The sequence below is a fragment of the Opisthocomus hoazin genome, chromosome 1 (genome assembly GCF_030867145.1).
Source record: "Opisthocomus hoazin isolate bOpiHoa1 chromosome 1, bOpiHoa1.hap1, whole genome shotgun sequence".
Taxonomy (NCBI): domain Eukaryota; kingdom Metazoa; phylum Chordata; class Aves; order Opisthocomiformes; family Opisthocomidae; genus Opisthocomus; species Opisthocomus hoazin.
The window spans coordinates 136995397-137011844 of record NC_134414.1 but is presented as its reverse complement, the minus strand read 5'-3'; the positions used below and the strand labels follow the sequence as shown (position 1 = coordinate 137011844).

At 36.7% G+C, this 16448-nt stretch overlaps 1 protein-coding gene across 8 annotated transcripts in view; it reads right to left on the bottom strand.

Moving 5' to 3' along the window:
• Positions 1-16448, bottom strand: part of STXBP5L (syntaxin binding protein 5L) — a 216253-nt gene that overhangs the window by 112545 nt on the left and 87260 nt on the right. For all 8 annotated transcript variants that reach the window (XM_075437392.1, XM_075437397.1, XM_009941563.2 and 5 more), the window contains exon 5: positions 1875-2009. In XM_075437392.1, coding sequence (XP_075293507.1) covers positions 1875-2009 — 135 coding nt within the window. The remainder of the gene's footprint in view (positions 1-1874; positions 2010-16448) is intronic.

Genomic DNA, 16448 nt, shown 5'->3' with positions numbered 1-16448 from the left:
AATTCATCCGGAGACACACAGCATCCCCTGTCTACCTGTGCAATACAGGCAAGGACAACTTCCTCCATTCCATATCAAGAAGCACATGATGAGACTGAATGGAGAGGATACAGTCTTCTTAGACTAGCACTTCGCTTACAGGAATCAAGTTATACTTGTAAGATTGATAGACTAGCAGCAGTAATGAATGAATACGTGTGCTCAACTGTCACTGAAACAGTACATGGCAAACTAGGTTTTTAGAAGAAGAAACTATTATGGTAACCACACAGCATCTCCAAGTACTCGAGGTGACAAGGCCTATCTGTATTATGTTGTCACTACCTTTCACAACTTATGGAAGAAAAATTTCAGAAAATCTAGGTATACTCCTGAACAGGCAATACAAAGAAGATAGTTAGGAGAGGCTGCCTGTTTACTAAAAGTTTTTAGAGAGGTAGCTTCTTGCACAGCATCTACCCTATCTCAACAATTCAGTACTGAACCTTGTGAGTAGCAGCTCTTCTTTCCCACATACTTTTCGTTGAAGAGAGGCATCATTCCACTCTGTTTTCATGAAAAAAGTCTGTTGTGGCCATTAAAAAAAAATGATTGTGAGAAAGAGAAAATAATTAAGATATTTCCCACCTGAAGAAGTCATAATACATGTATTCTTTCTGGTTTTGATTAAACTGCATTTTCCAGCACTAATTTTCCAGCCAAAACTACTGAGCAGAGCTGAGCAAAGTATTACAAAGGCAGGACAAACAAACATTCCAAAACTGAGAACTGGACAAAAGATTTAACAGCAGACTGTCTGAATACTGACTACCACTTGAATCCTTGTTTTTATCTCCTTTGAAGATAAAATTGGATTTTTATGACTATGCTTATGAAGTTTGGTGGGGACAGAGGGAAGAAAAGAAAACGAGGTATCAGTTTTGTCAACGTGGGGGACACAGTGAAAAAGGAGGAAAAGGGGAGAATTTTGGAGAACAGTTGTTGCTATCAACATGATCTCTGCTTGGGACAGAGAATTAGATCCACCACGGTAGGCCTGCAGCACTATGTCTTAGATACTGTCCTCTTGGTTCACTGAGCTTGGTGAATTTCAGATTACTGTCAGAGGTTACAGCTTCCTCACAACACCAAGCAGATGTCTCAGAAACTGCATGAAATACCATGAGTTTGCCCGCAGCAGTTCTTCTTGCCAAAACTTCACAAAGGAAACAATAGAAAAATAAGTTTTAATTTCTGTTGAGGCTTTTTCTTGCAGGAAGTGTAGATCTACCCCAGTCAGAATTTTACATAAGTGTCCCTCATTTTCATACCTACGACACAGGCACCTGTGTTAGCCTGTCAGAGTACTGTCATTTAACAGACACTCGCTCCCTTTCCTATCACTTCATCAGATTTTGATGAGCCTGATTTAACTTCAAAATTAGCCCTGTATTGAGCAGGAGGCTTGGTCTAGAGACCTCCAGTCCTTTCTCATCTAAATGATTCTACAGTTTAATGAAGAAAAGTTCTCCATAGATTCTTAGAGCCAATCTACTCCATTATTCTCTTTGCAGGATGTTTGGAGATGGTGATAAATATAGCAAAATCTGAATCAGTGACATTAATGATTATCTATATTCATGGAACTTCATCGTTAAAGAGATTGCTAAAAACCTTTTTCTTTTATATAAAATACAATTACATGGTCTCTATCATAAATCGGAATTCCTAATATCCTGTAACAAAACATTTAATACTGCACATGAATTCATTAAAATAAAAGGTTTTCAAAAGATTTGTTAATATTCGTAAAAACAAATGATTCTTAAAAATTAATCTTAAAAGACAGCTACAAAAATTACCACAGACACAAATGCAAAAAAAGCTGCACTTACAGTTCTATTGCCTTGTTCCACATGATAACATATCCAGAAAGAATGAAGGACTCAATATTTACAATGTGTGTATTTCCCCTCTCTGTTCCAACGTAAAGCCATTTACTCTGGAAAGGTAGATGGCAGTAAGTAATCCTGGAAAGGAAAAACAAAAAAAGCAACTGAATATCGTATCAAAAATATTTTTTTAACACTTTTTCAGATTAAATAATTGTCCTTTCCATTTTATAACTTGAGAAAAGCCTCCCCAGCAGACGCAGCATTCTGAAGAATGTGCAGGTTTTTGGGGTCATCTCCAGAAAAATCATAAACAGAACATGAAACAAAACAGGGCCATCCTGCCTGCCTATATTAAGGGCAGGAAAAAAAGAGCTGTATCAGTTGAGCACTGAACTAAGTCGTGTTATCTCCATGAGCATGTAAATTGCACTATGACAGTATCCATGACTCTCAAGTCAGGCTTTCTTAGAATAAGCAATTTTTCCAGTTCAACAAACAGAAGTTAATAAACATCAGCAGAATTAATGTTTTGTACAACAGAAATGTAACACCATCATTCACACACAAAAACATTCACCTTATTGGCTATCTGGCAGATAAGAGCATTACCAAGTGCAGTTATGTATTGTATCATAGACACACTGAATCCTAAACTCATATCATTCTGACAGGATGATGATGGTGCTGTATTAGCTTGGAAAGATGTCATGACAGTCACTTATGATAATATATAAAAGTTATCACAGATGATGAATGAGTAGATTCAGGTTTCTTTGATATTATAGTTATTACATAGATATTACATATACTCAAGCAAAACTAAAGCTGTAAGAAACAAGAAGCCATCTGCTGCAAAAATATAACGGAATGCACGCTACTTACAGAGACTGAAGCTGAATCTGATCTTGTGGTATGGCCTCAGAAATTTTGACAAAAGCAGGTATTTTGCTCGGTATGCCATATGTTATTACATATATCATTCAACTCCTCAAGAAAACTATTTCTAGCTTTTATATACAGACTTGATTTAACAGCTATGCAATAATTTTTATCCTTACATCTTCCTCCCCCACAAATGTGTAAACAGTATTTAAGAACATACATATTTCAATTTTTTATTCTTGCTAAAGCAATCTTTCTGAATTAATTATGAAGGAGTGAGAAGGGTGCTGGCTGTTTTCCCACAATTTAGCCCTCTCAGTCATGTGAATTTCTCTGAGTAGAACATTTGCCACACTTTGAATTAAAGGAATTGTTAAATATGTATACAAATTTGACATACTTTCTGTAATTGTTCCCTGTAAGATATTCTCAACAAACAAAAAGATTTCAGTTTCTACAAAGTCTTTGGACAGTTCTGCAGTTTTCCAAGTATCTAATCATGTGTCAGAACATTTAATGTCGAATGCGTTCAAGTGAGCAAGATTTTTTGGGGCTGTATTTATCACACTGGATTGAACACAGCTGAAATATGCAGTCTTCACATTCTAATTTTGTGGAAAATTATGACTGAATCATGAACTCAGAATAAGGCTTGCCCTTCACAGAAATATTGCTTTGTTGATTGAAGTGAGACTCAATTATGATCTAGGCGTTGTGCTATCCATCTGTACAAGGTTAAATTTTAGCCCCGGTTGTCTAATTTTGGCAATAATTCTACTGCCTTTAGTGGAAAGAGATCCAGGTTTTTCAAGAGAATTGCTTTGAGAATCAGAATTACAGTTTAGTATGCACAAACGAAAATGCCTTCCAGCAGCAACTTAGTACTTATATTGTGGGTGCAGTCAGATCGACAAATATCTGATAGGAAAAATTGCAGAAGATGTATGCCACCTACTTCTTCCTTGCTGGAATTAAAGCTGTTAGCTTTATTGTTCTGTTCATAACAGATCCAAAGAACAATTTACCCTTTTCACTTTGTAGTTTTATAAATGCGAAGCTGGTTTTCACATATTTCCTAATCCTCCTCCTTAAACTAAATTCCCCCTTTTTTTTTTGCTTTCTCTTCATACACACCGTTTGCTACACTTCTGGTTAGATTCATACTTAGCCCCAATCTTTTCTTGCATTTCTGTACTAGCTCTACTTTTACTTTCTTGCACTCCAAAGCATACACATGCTGTCAGGTCCCAGCCCATGAAAAACCTCTCTAGTCCCTGGTTGATAAATCCTCTTAAACACTTCACATGAATGTTCATTCAACACTTGTTTGTAGTAAACTGTTAAATTAAAGGAAGAGAAAATACTTGTGACTTTGAAAGTGTTGAAAATGTATGTCTAGTGATTGACAAATAACTCACGACTTAAAAAGTGAACCCTAGTTGACTTGAATGCTGCTACTCCAAATTCTTGCAGTTGTGTCATCAGACTAAGCAGGTTCAAGTCCACCCAGGACCATATTAATTTTCAGTACTCTGATAAATCCATTCACAAGCCAGTACAGCGTACTTTGACAAACTTGGTCTCCAAAGTGCAAGACTGAATCCAGTACCCTGATTATGAATAAAATCTCAAAATCACCTCAGACACAATATGAGGCTGTTTTGGTATGCTTATTTTCCTTTTTGAAATTTGCTTTTAGGTTATGATCTCTAGCATGTACTGCCACAACAACCACCAGACTAAATGGGTGTCTAATTTCCCAGCTGCTGCTCGTCCTTCATTTGCCCACCTTGGGTTTAAAATTTCAAGAACATAACATTTCATGAGCAAGGCCCTACAGTAAGAGAAAGATCAGACTACAGTACTAAGCACTGGCCATCAGTTACTAGACTTATTTTCCTGCTGGCATATCTGAAATCCCAGGCCCAAGTAGCTACAAAGTCTGGATATATAGTATGAAGGACCACAAGAGAAATAGGTGTTGCTAAAGAATGAAGAAAATGACCACAAATTTTACTGTTTTCTTAAGGTCAGTTATTTCCTCTTAAATAATTTCATCTTGTTTTGACAGATTTATGGGACAGCCAGATAAGAAAGGATTCTGCATGTTCTTTCTTCCACAATGAATACTACCCTACGTGCCTTCATTGTTTACCCAAACTGCTATTATACATTATCAAATACCACCTTTTACAATATGTAAGCTTATAAGAAAATGCTATTCCTTTAAAGGCAGCCCAGATATGCAACTAATCTATTAGCACATAGGGATTACTAGGCATTTTAATATGGTACATTGTCAGGCTTCACTAAAGAAAGCCATATGATTTTCACATTCTCAGAAAAGTATGCACTGCTCTGAAGCAGTTTGCTTTTACATTATGTAAATTAAATGCAAAGTGCTTTATGAGTTATTGACTTTTCACTTTTACAGAAAATATTAACTTGACTTTGAGGCTTGAAAGCTTTGAAGCAAGACTCAGATTTTTAATGAACATCTTCCATTTCAGTAAGTACTGAAATTACATAATGATTCCTTCAAGAGAAAACAATGAAGTGTCATACTGTAGTTTTCATTGTGGATGAAAGGTATCCCTCTATTAGTCATGTAGCCCACAAGCAAATTAAGATGTCCTTTGATGCCTTTATAAAATTCAGTCAATTAGCCAGAAAGAAAGAAAGGCTATTTTTCTTCTTAAGAAGGTAGGGGTTGTAGTGATTTATGCAAGTATGAAGTGCTTCTGCCAAAATTTAATCAGATTGTCAAGCTGATTGAGATAATATGGAACCCAACTAAATGGAGACCTGAGAATTTGCTCAATGTTGATCACTTCCAGAAAGTCAGCCAGAAATTAGGATATTATACATTCTTAGCAGCAAACCTCAATATGAATCCCATTGATCATTATAAGGAACAGTAAAAAACATGGACTGATACCAAAAAAGGTGATCCTATGCTGCTCAAATGGTCTGGAACATTATATCAGTTTTTCAATGTATTCAAAGCACAAAACAGGATACAAAATGTAATTAAAAAAAAACAAACGACAGGTGCCAAATAAAACACCTAAATCAGAATTTATTAAGCAAAAACTCTTTAGCAAAATCCTGAAAACATTTCTAAAATCATGTAAGCAATATAAGAGAGATAATGGAATAACTTAATGAGGCATTGTCAAAAAAAATGAACCTAATTTTAGAAAGGAATATATTCTGACTAGCAAATCTTGAAAAGGTATATTTTTCAGAAAAACACAGCACTCTACAGTCTAACAACTCTGATCAAGAAAACTCATTGCATTAGAATGCTACAATGTTAATATAATTTAGACTGCTACATTCTCTGAAATACTACTGAAAACTCTCAGATGGCTTAAAATCATCTTTATTACACTCATCATATTGCTCTAATAAAAGATAATTTTGAGAATGCTTCCTTCTTCCTCTGCTTTGTTATTTTTGTTTCTCTATTTTTAGTACCAAAAATTTTCCTGGAGCACTTCCTGATGAAGAGTGGGGAGAGCTGTGGAAGAAGGGGAGAAAAAAATGCATTTTTGTCAAAATGATGAACAATTTTTCCAATTTAATTATTTAATTGCTCATTCCTTGACATCAAAACTGCAACTAAATTTATACTACACCTTTTCCCATTATACAGATAATCTTAAAAATGGACAAGCATAGACTGGCAGAAGGGTTCAGTTTCTTTAAGTTCCTACAAAAAACAAACATCAGCTTGAACTCCCTCTCAGAATACTACCAAAATAAACCACACTGTCTGGGCTCTCAGAAAAGATGAAAATCTCACAAATATACAGGAGAAGAGGACGACGAAGTGTGAAGGAGCATTAAGTTTGGAACATGAGTAGCTGACAGGAAGCAAGCCCAGTAGCTGCAAGGCATGCCAGCCGTCGTCCTGGCCCAGCCACCTTCTCTCAGCTCTCAGTGACTAGTAAGTTACAGCCACTATCCTACACCCATCTTACAGTGAATTGTCCTAGCATGGATGAGTTCAGCTGCTGAAAAAGTTCATCAACTTCTTGAGAAGATGATGCGTATCAGAAATTTACCTTTTCATTAGAGTGATTATGGCTCCACTCCCGACTCAAGGAATCTTCTCCAGCATCCTCTGGTGCTTTCAGTACTTGCCACTTATTTATGTTAGTTACCTCAGCTGGTCATCACCACAAGCTGTTCTCTTGGCACTGCCACTTGATAGACTGGCTATCCACCCTGGTACTAGTCAATGACCAGCTGATGTTCTGTCAGGTCCTCTTTCAAAGCAGTTCTTTTTCGAGAGGAATCTGTGGCTGATGTAGCCCTCAATGAACACTCGCAACAGAGGAAAACCACTAGATAAGCCCTTTCCTTCCTTCTCGACTTCTGCAGGATTTCTCCTCCCCAGCAACGAAAACTACAGCTGCTGGGGATATCTCATGACTTTTTATACAGTCCCGTTCTCCCTCCATCAACCAGCACAAATTATTTCCACCTAACTCTTTTTTTTCCCTCACCACTCCCTTAGTCTTTTGGTATTATTGAACAAAAGTAACATGAAAAGTCCTCACTGATATATAAAGACCAGACCCATGCAGTGCCCCTTCTGCAATGACTGAAAGTAGACTGGCCTTTCTGAGGAGCTTCTGGCTAGCCAGTATTCTCAGAAAGTGTAGGGTTGCTTTTCTGGCAGTTCACAAAGGAATGTTCTAGCCGAGATAATTGCTTTAAATCTTGAAATGCACTCAAGAACATTTAGACCCGTATTCGAGCAAAGTAATTTGCAGCTGACCTGAAGTGCCTAAACAGAAGCACAGGCCAAAGATATAGACAACGAAGAACAGGAGCTGTCTGCAGCAGATCAAGCAAAGGGTGTCAATTATGAGCTATTTGGCCTCTGGAGGTATTTACTCTTCTCCCTGGACTATGTACAAATTTGGAGCTCATCAGCCCTGTAAGACATGTAGAATACATGTACAACAGCAGCAATCCATGTAGTCTGCCATCCATATCACGTAATGTGTTTGCAGCAGATGATTGTGCAGTTCCCCGGGCAGGTGTGAGCTGGGTCTGTGCACAATAATGACAACAGTTTCCCCTGCAACATGGGCTGCTTGAGTGATTACATACTGGGAAGTCCTAGGAAGGCAGAAATCCAAAATGAACTCCATTATTAGGATTTCCAATGTTTGACTTCAACTTTTAGTTTAATTTACTTGAAGTGTATGCACAGTCTCTAGGGCTGACATAAGAGTGTAAGAAATTACTAAATGGCATGACCAAGAGTCAAAGGAAATACATAGCAGTTCAACACATCTGGACAGTTTTTCCTTTCAGGGCCTTGGTGATACTATATCACAACAAAAAACTTTCTTCCATTCAAACTAGATTCTCCACATACCACACAAGATAATTTTAAAGATTTATAGCAGCTCCACACACGCAGATCCTAGCAGATAGGGAATGAAACACGCATGTCTTTGTGACCGATTCTTGTGGTCCACTGTTTTTTTTTAAGTGTGATTTAGTTTTAATTTAAATGAAGAAAAATCTTCTGTTTCACATATTTTCTGCTAGCATCATTGGTTGACACTTATTTTGAATTAAAATCAATTGGTCCTTTTTGTTTTATGTTTTAATTACTTGTTTAGAAGAAAGTGAAGTTGAGCTGACAACACATTGTACATAAATTGCATTGGATCCTGGTGACAGCATAACAAAGGCACTTGAGTATTAAACCCCTTTGTTATTTAGGGATATCTGACACAAGAGGAATATTAAGGTAAATTATATTCTCAGAATACTGCATGAGCATTTCCATCTCTGGATTTTTTTTGCTTGAGTGTTATACAGACTACTCAAATATTCCTTGTTCTTTTAAGACTAATAGTGCATACCCTGCTATTAAAGTTTATGACAGGGTTGGGTAGGTGAAGAATAACTAATGAAGAGTGTAATAATTAGAACTTAGTTCTATTTTTCCATCAAATTAGTCAGTAGCTGAATGTGACTATTCCATTTGTAACTACTCAGTGAATCATCTCTAGCAATAAATTCTAGGTTATTGATGAAAGGTACAAACTATGTACAAGTAAACACTGGGAAACAACTCATCATTTAGCTCACCTGCTACTGTGCTTATTTCCTGACTGAACTATTAATACTTGCAAACAGTAGGACCACTTGAAGACACTACTTAGGCTTAGTCTTTTTAAAGTAGTCTGTAGAGATCAATGTTTTAAAGAAAGAGACAGTAAAATGAATTGCTTCCCATGAGGCAATTTAATACACGTTCCTTACGAAGGAACAAGAACAAAATATGGAGTCAAAGCAGCAGTAACAGTTACTTTCTACTGCTATACATCTGATTGCCAATGTCCCATTCAAGTTCAGTATCTCAGATTATTCAGCTTACTCAATCAGTTCACAAAATAGTTTGTATTTGTCTTGTCTTCACATCGCTTTAGCTACAAGTATTCACTATGGTCATTATTTGCACAAGAGATAATTTAATGTGTGGATTGTAATATAAGAAATAAACATTTGGGTCTCCTCTCTTCTGCTTAACACAGGCAATAGGATTTCTTCAAATTATTTTCCGCTCAAACTAGAACAATTTATTAACAGATATCTGCCTTAATTTAAAGAATTTCAATGATGGAAGATTCCCTACGAACGCTGAGGTAGAACAAATCAGGGTTTCATTGCTAAACTATAACTTCCATATAAATATATCCTAAGCAAAGTGTTCTTCTAGCTATTTGTAAATGCGCTGTATATAATTAACAGCCAATACTAAAAAAGTATATAGATACCTTATATAGCTATCTGTTTTTACAAAGCAAAAAAGCTTATACAACTATTCTTCTGCAAATTATCTAGATGAGTCAACTGCCTGGTGGTCCCCTGCTGCTTTCAAAGGGTTTCAGACACATGCACTTTTCATGAAGTCCTTTACCTGAATTATGATACTACAAGCATAAGAAAGGGGAATACAAGAAGCAGAAAAAAACCTGTAAAATTTTAAGGAATGCTGTTGAAACTCCGTTTCTTTCTCAAGATATTTTGTTCTTGTCCCTAGCTGCGTTTCTTTTTTCCTTGGATATACTGGCCCATTCTGAAGCATCCTGATTTTTAGAAATTGGGACTGATTATTAATCCTTCAAAGTGTTAAAAACTAAAATATAAAGTGCAAAGCAAAGCACTATTAACAGTATATTTGGTGCTTCATTTTCTTTCTTTCCTATTAAAACAATCGAGAATAAAAACAGGCTGTTCCTCTGTTTCTTCAAATGCTAGAAGTTCCTATGCAAAACTTCTGGATAGGTGAAATAACGCTACAAGCCTAAAGTTAGGCCCATTCTTGAATTGTGAGCCTACTATTTCAAATGAATTTGCAATCACAACTGAAATTAACAGTTTACAGCGTTCCATAAATACTTCTTTTAAGACACAAATGCTTATGTTAACTCAAAATTAAAAGAACCCAGAACAAATCAGAAAATGTATGTTTGAAAATGTATTAGATGCCTTACATTTTATCACATTCATAAACCTAGAGATCTCCCTTGAACAAAGACTGAATTTATGTATTTATATAAAGCCTGATGAGGTTATTGCAAGCACTTTACAAGCACAGTCAAAGCATACAGCATGCAACAGGTCCTTTGGTTTTCACCAGTTGTACTTCTTATAACTAACCTTCTTACAACTCCATAGAAGATCATCCTGGTCTGTTCAACATGCCATAACACATACGAAACGACAGCTGCACTATAATTTCCTAAAACACAAGATACATGCATTTAAACTCACACCCCTGGAAACACCGTGGCTATCTGCAGCAGCACTGCATCATGTTAACTGGCATTACTGGAGCTCCAGAGTAACTTCAAAATCATTCTTGAAATGCCAGTGTGCAAGCGGATAGCAACTTTTGAAGCCCGTGCTACTAATAATTTGTTAAAACTTCAGGTTGACAGAAAATTAACTTCCTGCCTCCTGGACAAATGCACAGCAAAAAGAAACCCTCTTTTGTCAGCTCCCTTTGTAAGTTCATCGGGATGTCTTACATGTGGGAACAGGATGGCTAACAATGACTCTTCCTGGCTAGATCTTTAGTATCAGCAGTAGTGGACTGGACAGGTGTGATGTGTAGGCTTGGGCCCAAGAAAAAGAGAAGGAAATTACATGGAAACTTGCTTCCTCAAAAGAACAAGATGCTGGGAGAAACCATCATATTTTTCACTGGCTTTCAATTTGATTCTAATGCCAACTCAAGGTCATTAGACAACAAAAATTAGAATATAAGTTCCAGAAAAATCAGCGGAGTGAGCAAATTAATGAAATAGGGTTGGCAAACAGACTCTTGCTTTCATCTTTAGGGGAAAGACAATGTACAAGATTTTTCACTTGTCTACTGGCCTGTGAAATCACTATTTCTTATTTATAATACTTCACTTGTTCCCCATTGATTTTGTTGAAGGTTAAGTAAAAATGGAGTTGTAATACCAAGGATAGAGACAGTGATGGGTAATAGAGATCACAATAATAGCCACTAAGTTTCTTAGCAATAAAAGAAAGCCAAAAAAACAAAGGATGGAAAAGGGAGATGATGTGCTCAAAACAGAAGGTTTTTGATTTATTTCTTTCATTGATTTTGTAGCAGCTGCATCAAAAACTCCCCACACCCAAGGGTAGAGTTTCTCTCACCCTTTCAACCAGCACTGAAGCTATAAATTGAAAACACAGATTTTCCTTCCCAATCTCATAGTTTCAAAAAAGTAAATTGGGACTTAGCTCAAAGAGGAACAGTTGAAACTTGTCTTTTGTTAAATAGCTTGACTTTACATAGCTGTTAGAAAAGTAAACTGAAGATACACTAGTACTTCGTCCTCTGCTTGCTGCAACATACTCAAATCTATGTTTATGTCATACTTTCTTACTACAATGAGTTTAAAACCTGTTTTACATCAATATCAACCAAGCTATTTTGAATGACTCTGTACTAACAGGATAACATTGAAATACTGAAATTGACTTCAAAGTGAAAAAAAATTCGTATTTTTACACGTGTATACTTTTTCTATGGATACACACTGTTTCTTAACAGCTTCCATCAATTAAAATCATGTAGACTTATTGGAGACCAGCTGTTCTCATTTGTTATGCTTCAGCAGACAGGGACTCTGTGATTAACGATCCTTGTTTTTCTGCAATCTGTAGTCTCTCTTCTCTTCCTGCTCATGTACTGTTTAATGAGATAATCTCAACACTGACATTACTAGCTCTATTTCTGATTTATTGGAATAATGCCCAGAGTTTACTGTGACAGAAGGAAAAGTATCCTAAATCATTGCATTGGATTCTGCTTGAAGCTGCCATGTGCCTGTGCAGCAAAGGGGTGGTGTGGATTCAAAGAACCTACCAATGCATGTTCTTCGCTGCTTTAATATATGACTGGAAATATAATGTAACAAAGGTCAAAGGACAGACAAAGGATAGATCTGAACAGGACTATGACAGATGTCTCATAACCCTAATTTGAAAACTTCAAAAACTAAACCTACAGAATTCCTGTAACTATACTACAACTGTAGAAAGCTGAAAATTCCCACTGGTGACGTAGACTGTCTACGCTGTCTGAACCTTACATTTTAAAGATGTCTTCTTTAGCTCCTGTCTAATGTAAGTACGCATGATATAAAGTAGATTACGCATTTTTTGTATTACAGTATTGGACTTCTGATTTCTTGTGACTAAGGCCACAAAACACAGTTGTTCAATGTATGGCTGTGTGTACATATTTTAAATTTTTCTATCCAAACCTGGGTTTAGAGCAATTTAGCAACACAGCTGCTATGTGAAAACAACATAACGTTACCCTGTGCTTTCTCGAAAAAGTGGAAATCTACTCACAAACATGATTTATTTTGTACAAAGCATTAGAAACAAGCAGCACACTGCTCAGTGTATGATCTAAAGTTTTGCAGCATATAGCAACATTAAGTCTACTGCTAAGAGCTACAGGATTTTTTTCTGAGGAAAAAAGGCAACACACAAGTTACTCAGGCAGACAACCAGAGGTAGCTAAGTGCCACAAAAAATTAAGGAACCCAGAACATGTTTTTCTTTCCTACTGAAGTAAAACCAAAACTTCAAAAAAATGTTTTGCAGAGTGGAATTTTGAAGAGATAACTGTTTTCTCATAGAAATAATAGAAGGAAGTACAACCAGAAATATGCAGAGGAAGAGGTAAATTGCAAAAGAGGGTTTGTCAACCAGAGGGTCCTCTAGTTCCTGTACTGTTGTGAAGTCCTCAGGTAATTGTGCCAGCTATGCATTTTTCTCCAGCAGTTCTATGGGTCATGATGATTTCATAAACATGTGTGTCTGTATGCGCATGCACTCACACATATATGGGCATTCACACACATGCACATACATACAGAAAATTTATAAAGTTATTTCACTAACTGGTATAAGCAAATTTTACTTTGCAAACATTTTAACTATACTGTATTTATAGCCACAACATTTGGCCTACTACCAGCTAGAAACACTGACTTTTGTGTTTCAGAATTGAGAAAATTCTTGTTTAGAAACCTTCACTTGATATGCTTTCCACAGTCTCAGATCAAATCCCAAGACTCTTATATGTATCTATCAAAATATTCTATGTAAAAGGCTTTGAATAAAGTAATAAGTCAAATAAACAGCTCAGGGTTGGATTGGAGGAAGTAGAGTCAATCTGGTACAGTTTTAGCAATAGGGGGAAAGTAGAAGTTGGTTGGTTGTAAGCCATCTTTTGTAATTCATATACAGCATGTCAGCCATTTTCTGTTAACCTGCTTTTCATGCACCAATGTGAGAAAAACAGAATTCATTCGCAACTGATTGATAACCACGAAATAGAAAAACATTTGCCAAACTATTCATCATGCTTTGCCCGTGTGTTTTCTTAAGTCCTGGATACGTGCTTTTGAAATGAAGATACATATGTAAATAATGTAACATTGCAACTGCGTTTGCTGTTTTGAGACTTTTCTGAGTAGTTATCAAAACCCAAATCCCTATATACTGTGCTAATATTATTACTGTATGTTTTAAAGTCTCATTATGAAAATAGAACTTCATGCACAGAGCTGTGCAAAAATAGACCTTAAATATCTTAAACAGCTCTATTTGCCTTCCGAGAAGTTGTTTAGCAGACAGGTAGAAAAGCAGACACTGTGGCATAATACACCTAAGGAAATATTTAATTGAAATGAAATTGAAAATAATAATGTTGGCAGGAACCTGGTGGACTAATAATTACTTTGGGGAAAGACTGTGAAAGCCACTAGAGCAGACATTCTTAAATTCAAGGTTGGATCTGGATATAGACAGAGATATTAATGAAAAATATGACCAGGACTTCTGTAAGTAGAAGAGAGTTTATTGCATCACGTAAAGATTAGAAAACAAGTATTGCTAACAATGGTAGGGAGCAGATACTCCTGCAAAGGGCAAGCAACAGATTTCTCTAGTAAACAGTTAATGAATCAACAAAAGCTGATGTTATTTTACAGTAACATCTATCCAGGTGTAATTTAAGCATAGAGAAATCAAATCAGTTTTAAACTAGCCAGCATAAGTTCTTGCAGCACTTTGCAGTGGCACCAACTGAGATTGCATTACAGATCTCACCTTCTTGGTATGCATAAAAAAATTTAAACCAATAGAAATAAAGTTTAGCCATGTTGTCCTATATGCTGTTGTGACCGTGATGCTATCACTACTTGCTCAAATATCCTTAAAAATGCACACTAACTAAGGTTTTGAGATGCAAAAGGACAAATTTTGAAAGGTTATGGTAAAATAGGGAAGGCAAGTTTACAAAAGGTCGGCTGTTCCAAAATATTCCAATTGGAGGAGACCTAGCGTATGTCAAATTTATAACTGTATAAAACCCATCGGCATAAAGTTCTATTTTTAATGCCTATTTTCCACTTGATTTTGTTGAAAAAATAAATGTTTTGCTGTATATTTGAGGGATTCTCAAGGATTAGCTTTACAGCTGATCTTGTAATTTCATAAGTGATCTTGGTACTAATACTAGTGAAACCTTTTAGTGACAATCTGCACAAGTACAGTACGAGAAATAGAATGAAATCTAAAATGCAAAGGGCAAGGCCTCAAACTTCAAAGGATAAGAACTTCCACTTTAGGGTTGGAAGTCATGATACAGAAGTGATGGAAAAAGGTAATTTCAATTTTGTTTGTCCTGCTTTGCTTTCATTGTTTAAGAATTGCACTGAAAAGCAGCACATTCCCTGCTAGCTAGATATAAATCAGCGAAGAAGTGTAATGGATGTGTTAGTCAATCACAGCAAGACCACGAGCACTGATAAAAAGAAGCCACATAAAAGTAAGATGTTATTACAGTATGCATCAGTAAACACATATCTGCAGAGATTACAAAAGAAAATGGTAATGTCAATGTCCACAGCACAGCTGAGACCCTATCTAGAATATGTTTCCTTATCTAATTATCAGCTTGGCGTGAACTCTTATGAAAAGAAGGGCCAAAGAAAAGAATAGGGAATGAAGACATATATTGATAAAGTAAACCACAGAATCTTGATTTTTGTAGCAAAGAAAAAAAAGAAAAAAGCAGGTTGGAAATGGATATGAATGAGCTGTTTAACTGCAAAGGAGACAAAATATATCAAATGTATGGCAATGTGGATACCAGAACATCATAATAAATGGGACTAAAAGGGCCCTAAAAATAAACGTAGTCTTGAAGCTGGAAGGTTTCTTGCCATCAGAAGGATAAAAATAGCATGGAGCAATTTTCGCTAATAGGAAGAGTAGCGGACTTAACTTTGAATAGCAGTGCCATGATGCTGACTGGAAGGCCGTTGCATGTGGAGGAGTTAGTGATCCACACAGCAGTTGACCTGAGCAGACGCAAGCCTGGGCTGCACATACAGCTTGGCTTTCAGGCTGCGTTGTGCTGCACATAGCCCTTGGCCGCAGGATCAACGCAGCCAGCTGCTTGTAACCGAGGAGCCTGTGGGCAGCTCCCACTTGGTGACTGCAGCACCTGCGTGGCCTTGCCTTCATCCAAGCACGCCGCAGGAAGTTTTAGCACAAGCATACTTTCTGTTTGATAGCAGAAATAATTAATATAGTTGTTTTCTTAGAAGACAATCCTATAATGACTTGAATGACCAAAATGGGGTAACTCTATCTATGGATGGGGTCTGCACAGCCTGCTGAATGAAGGCCTGCTTGAGGAGGCACAACTCAGGGTTCCCAGCACCTACAGGGATGTAAGATTATCCATACTCAGCTGTGGAGCAGACACTGCCTGAAAAATATGCAGCCAACTTCAGGAAAAATGCAGTTACTTAGAACTGAGAGTTCACTAAAAGATAATTGGTTTCATTTAAACCAAAACCAGGAGAACTATTCTCACATTCATTATAGAGATAGCTCTAATAAATAGCATTTTGAATGATACCTTGCAGAGTCTGGTGCCTTTCTTACAGCGATCATAAGGGACCAGCACCTCTCGATGTCAAACATAGTCACCTTGTTCATGATGTAAAAGGAGCTATAAGAGTTGTCTGGTCTGCAACTGCAGGGAAGTAGACTGAGAAGGTCCCTTCAGCTCCACACCACTAGGAGGCCCACATATTTAAGATC